The 6,057-nt window shown below is 40.4% G+C and overlaps 1 protein-coding gene across 1 annotated transcript; it reads left to right on the top strand.

Moving 5' to 3' along the window:
- Positions 1–1,134: 1,134 nt before the first annotated feature.
- Positions 1,135–5,854, top strand: FEZF2 (FEZ family zinc finger 2). The gene is made up of 5 exons (XM_068251751.1): positions 1,135–1,393; positions 1,700–2,554; positions 3,761–3,895; positions 4,001–4,133; positions 5,174–5,854. The coding sequence occupies exons 2-5, from the start codon at positions 1,763–1,765 to the stop codon at positions 5,419–5,421; spliced, it is 1,308 nt and encodes a 435-aa protein (XP_068107852.1). The 5' UTR covers positions 1,135–1,393; positions 1,700–1,762; the 3' UTR covers positions 5,422–5,854.
- Positions 5,855–6,057: the final 203 nt, after the last annotated feature.

The following is a 6,057-nucleotide window of genomic DNA, read 5'->3' as shown; positions in this document are numbered from 1 at the left end:
GATAGATAGGGCTGGTTCAGACGGACGTCTGCGTGGCGTCGCGTCTGGGGGCGTTGCGGCAGCTGCGCGGTCAGGCTTTCAGTAGCCTTCGGTCGAGTCGTGATGCGGTCACGTTTTTTTCTTCCCCTAGGGGAACATTAGCCGTCGCGGTTGGCCGCTCCCTGGAAGCAACATGTCGCTTCCAGGGGCAGCCCGAACGCTCGCGAAAATCGGGACCCGAACGTGTAAAAGCGCACAAAAGCTCGGTGTAAACGCTCCCATTCACTTGAATGGGAGCGTTTACCGTGACGTTCCGAACGCTTGCGGTAAACGCTCCGCAAGCATCCGTCTGATCCAGCCCATAGAGAGAGAGAGAGAGAGATATGGGTAAATGGATAGATAGAAAGATAGATAAAGAGATAGAGAGATAAATAGAGATAGGTATGTAGATAATACATAGATAGATATGGGTAAATGGATAGAAATATAGATAAATAGAGACAGATAGATTGATAGATAAGCAGGCAGGTAGGAAGATAGATAGATAGATAGATAGATAGATAGATAGATAGATAGATAGATAGATAGATAGATAGATAGATAGATAGATAGATAGATAGATAGATAGATAGATGTGGGTAAATGGATAGATAGATGATATATGATTGATAGATAGATAGATAGATAGATAGATAGATAGATAGATAGATAGATAGATAGATAGATAGATAGATAGATAGATAGATAGATAGATAGATATGGGTAAATGGATAGATAGATGATATATGATAGCATATGATAGCTAGATAGATAGATAGATAGATAGATAGATAGATAGATAGATAGATAGATAGATAGATAGACTTCACCGCGCACACACACTTGTTTTTTTACCAAATTGTGCCATGTCCCTACTGGAGTGTTTACCAGTGATTATGTCAATTGTGATTTAATTAGCAGAAAATGTATATAATCCAGCGCTGCTGTCTCTATATACGTGAGTGGCCATTAGTCTCGGCACTTATCAATGCCAGGGAAATGTGTAAGCAATTCAGACCTACAATAGAGGATGACACGTCGATTAATCCTTTCCATGGAGTGTGTGTGGGGCTCCTGTGCTGCTGCAGGTCCTCCCCATCAAACTTTGTGTGCAGTGTGAGTTATTCAGTGTGTGTGTGTGTGTGTGTGTGTTGTAGCGAGTATCACCGCTCCCCTCCATCAATCAGAGCTGGGGGTAAGTAGACTTGCACTAGCTGGGGCTTCTCCATGTCATTCTGCTTGGAGTGACTGCTGTGACTTCATGTGATGTCAGCAAAGTGTGGAAAGACATTGATCTCAAGCTGTTGAGGATGCTTTGCCTGCGCAATGTGACAGGGTCTCTGCAGTCCAGCCCCGCTCCATGAGCCTGGAAGAGGTAAGGAAGTTTCCTGGCCACATTTAGCACTTATATTCAGTTTGCATGGAGGATATCCACCCTGACTGCCTGGTTTTACTAACTCAGTCCAGCCTAGCCTGTTACTTTTGCGCAAGCTGCTTAATGAGCATTAATCTGGTACCCCTGGGTGTTATTGTTCTGTTGGTTGGTGTGTGTGTGTGTGTGTGTGTTTGGGGGGGGGGGGGGGGGGTTGAGGGGTTGTTCATTTGAATGTAAATAGGTGACATGACATGAGTAAGTTGCTTATTACATTGATTTGTGTGTTCTGGCTGCTTTGGAATGCAGGGAAGAGCCGGGTGACGTCCAGTTGGCTGTCGCTGCAGCAGAGCAAGAGAGACCCCCTTCAGCATGGCAAGCTCAGCTACCCTGGAGCCAGTCATGCCCACCTGCCAGCGGCTGGAAGGAAGAAACGGGGCTTCCAGCACCCCCAAGACGCTGGCTTTCTCCATAGAGAGGATCATGGCCAAGTCTTCCGAGCCCAAGCCGGCGTTTTTCGAGCAGAACCACACACTGACGGACAGCGACGCTAAGAAGCTTCTGAACCTGTGCTCGCCCATGACATGCATGATCCCAGTGCAGTCCCTGGGCTATGATGTCCACTCCAAGGCTCTGCTGAACTACTCGGAGATCTGGAAGAACACTCTGAGGGCTCCTATATGTGCCTCTTCTGGCTTGTGCAAGCCCAGCTGCGGTATGTGCTGCAAAGGCGACCTCAGCATGGGCCACTCGGTGGTGCCCAGTAGAGTCATCAAACCTCAGGTCATCAACCAGGCTGTGGGCATGCCAGGAACTAACGCCCCCCTCTATTACTTTAACTACCTGGACTCTGCTTACAGCCCCTCCGACCTTTTAAACGGACAGCTTATCCCGTCCAGCGTTCTGAACGCCCAGTCCCAGGCGACCCTCAGCGCCCATCACAAACTCTACCTGCTGGAGAATGCCAAACTTTCCGGACTGTCGCCTGAGAAGTTCCCCATTGCCCAGTACCCACATAAGGAAAGGTTACCTGGGCAGCTGGACCAGGTGATGAAAGAGAACACGGCTCTGGCAGTGGAGAGGAACCCCAAAAGCCACAGTAAACTTGGTGCCAGTCCTATAGATGGCAAACCTAAAATCTTCACCTGTGAAGTGTGTGGCAAGGTAAGCCTTATTAGAACAGGCACATTACTGCTGAGTGAGTCTGCAATTATTCACCTGACAGGCTTCGCCAATACATAGTATATACCGTTTTCTTATATTACTATTTAAGTTCATCTTTGCCTAACAAAATATTTTCTAAAATTTTCCATTATAATGTATTAAAAATAACATACAGTATATAATTATGAGTCTTGTTACTCTGATATGCGCTTGTATCTGCATATCAACCATATGGTGCGTATAACAAATATAATGTCAGCATTGCAGCTACATCGTAGATTAAAAACAAATTTACGAATTAATTCAGTTCTATTGAATAGTCCGAAATAAGGTATTTTTTATTGCTTCACCTTACTACCGTATACAGTTATAGGTGCAAATAGCATTATAGTATACATAATATTTCATATATACCTCTGATAAATCATATTTTTTAAACAAAATGCATTATTAATATAGTACTAAATCCTGAATACCATCAAGTATTGTTTATATTACTTCACCTTCATCTTAGTACTATAAGAATTTCTGCCTGTGTCTGATAGTGTGTATAGATAAACGTAATTATAGATAGCATTAATATTTAATCAAATAGTAACAAATGATATAAAATAAAACTGAATGTTTCTACTCTCACTTACTGACATAATAATAATAAAGTGAACTGTATTAGAGGATCGGATATTATGGTGATATATATATTTATATTACACACATATTTAAATAGATAGATAGATAGATAGATAGATAGATAGATAGATAGATAGATAGATAGATAATTTTACAGTGTCCATCCTTCCTCACCGATCCTGTATATCGCACTTCCCTGAGCTGGCATGGGCGACATTGTAGCATGTTGTGCACTACCAATGCCGGCATTCCTCACCCATGAAGCTGTGGTACATATTATATATGCTTCCCTGTCTTTACTGTACTCATTAAAAGCTTAAGAGTTGCTCGCATTAGAAGCACAAGATTATATACTGAGTAACTCTTTATTATGGATCTCTACCTAGCACTACAAGTTCCAGCGGAGTTCTGCTTCCAGCTTATAGAATTACAGTACAGTTCTATTGGGCTTTCACACCTGAACACTCTGGACCCAGGGAGAGAATTATTTGCAATGCGACAGATTTTGTTTTTTTGTAATTCATGTATCCAGCCAGAGTTACCGTGTTCACTTTCCCTCATTCTCCTGTGTCCCAGGTCTTCAATGCCCACTACAACCTCACCAGGCACATGCCCGTGCACACCGGGGCCAGGCCTTTTGTCTGTAAAGTTTGTGGCAAGGGCTTCCGACAGGCAAGCACCCTGTGCCGGCACAAGATCATCCACACGCAGGTAACAGCTCCCCATTCCTGTCCCTCGCTGTTCCAAACTGTGCTCTACTCCTAACTGACCTCCGATTTCTTTATTTATATGTATCTATTCTATTTTTGTTAATAGGAGAAACCCCACAAGTGCAATCAGTGCGGCAAGGCTTTTAACAGGAGTTCCACCTTAAACACTCACATTAGAATCCACGCTGGGTATAAACCATTCGTCTGTGAATTTTGCGGCAAGGGATTCCACCAAAAAGGTAATGAAATACTATATTTCTACAGATTATTATTTTTTTAATAGTTTTTTTTTTCATTCATCGTTTCCTTTTCTTTTATTATTGTCACATATCTTCAAAGCTGGTCATGCACTTATAGATTTCCATCCAATGTTCCAAAACAATTGATTCCTTTCTGAGAAGAATCGATTCAGAAGGAATTGGTTCCTACCATATACTGCACATCAATTTTCAATAGATTCCAGCAGTAAATCTATTGAAAATCGATCAAACTGCAGAGTTCCACTGCTAGATGCACTGCAAAGCTAAAGGCCATCGATCTGCCCACGCTCTTGCCCCGCCCCCAATTGTTATGATCCATACTTTCAATCGATTTAGAAAATCGATCTGACATTTTGGGGAATCAATTCCCAGCAGATGCATCAAAGCTGTAAGGAATGGAATGAGGAAATTGCTAAGTGTATGACCGGCCACCTTTATATGGGATAGGTTTTTTTTTATGGAATTACTATGCATAATATTATTAAGCAATTATGCAAGTACCCTGTATTTTCTATTGAAAATAACAATATCTGTCAAAACCTCCATATTATTGTTTTTTTCTCAAATGTCTCCAACAGATAGATAATCAATGCTTGGGTTCTCTTAACTTCTGATTTAAAAAAAAAAATCATTTAAAGTTCAGGTTTAACAGCCAGTAGTCTGAGCCTGTTCAGCGTAATTCCACCAGACAGATTTCACCAGCATTATTAACCACATTAGTCTAAATAGGATGTGCCATTTTTTCCCCTTGCAAAGTTTTTCTCCCTGTTTGTAATTTCTCCGGGTCAGAAATCTGACCTTTTTATAATTTTTTAATTTGACAGTTGCCTGTTCAATTAGGTTGATGAGGACTAAGTTTGACAAGTGACCAGCGACTTGTGGACCCAATCCTAATGGCGCTTTTTCCTGGAGGAAACTGTATACTAGTAGCTGGCTGAGAAATAACAAATGGGAAACTTTTTCTTATTTGTAACAAAAATTATTTTAATTACATTTCTGTTTTCTTCTTTTTTTTTCAGGGAATTACAAAAATCACAAGTTGACCCACAGTGGGGAGAAGCAGTACAAATGCACCATCTGCAACAAAGCCTTCCACCAGATCTACAATTTAACTTTTCACATGCACACCCATAACGACAAGAAGCCTTTTACTTGTGGGACCTGTGGAAAAGGCTTCTGTAGGAATTTTGACTTGAAGAAACACGTCAGGAAGCTTCACGACAATGGCTCTATAAAAGACATCTCCAGGACTGCAGCTCAAAGTTAAAGAAGAATTTAAAAAAACTATATATATATATATATATATATATATATATATATATATATATATATATAAACTGCATTGCTCAGCAGCTTAAAACACTGTGAACAAAATCACCTTTTTTAATGGCTGGATCCTTCAAGGAGAGATTTGACACCTTGCCCCCCACCTGAGGCGCCCTTCATGCGGCATGTGACAATCCCCATTAAATATCTCTATGCTCCATCAGCTATGATTCAGGTTTGTAAAGTACAAAAGCAAACTTTACACTGACTAGTAAAAAAAAACTCTTTAGCTCTTTTTTAAATTTTAAGGTTTAACCTATATTTTAAAATTTTAAAAAAGGAAAAAAAAACCCTCAGAAGATGGGATTTATACCTTTCTGTAAATTAAGAATCTAATGTACAGTTGAATAATGAATGGATTATATGACAATAAAATGACCTTAGAAACAAATAGATTGTATATCTTTAGCTATGTTATTGGAAAGATAAGAGAAGTGGGGTGGTGTTTAAAAAGGGTCAATATAACAATGATGGGTTGGTTGATTTGATGTTTTTAATCTGCTTTAATTTATTAATGTTGTTTAATTTGGTAGTATGTTTATATTATAATCACACTAGTTTAATTATTATCTTCATA

Source organism: Hyperolius riggenbachi, chromosome 9 (genome assembly GCF_040937935.1).
Source record: "Hyperolius riggenbachi isolate aHypRig1 chromosome 9, aHypRig1.pri, whole genome shotgun sequence".
Taxonomy (NCBI): Eukaryota; Metazoa; Chordata; class Amphibia; order Anura; family Hyperoliidae; genus Hyperolius; species Hyperolius riggenbachi.
The sequence above is the reverse complement of the archived record's forward strand: the minus strand, read 5'-3'. Positions and strand labels throughout refer to the sequence as shown.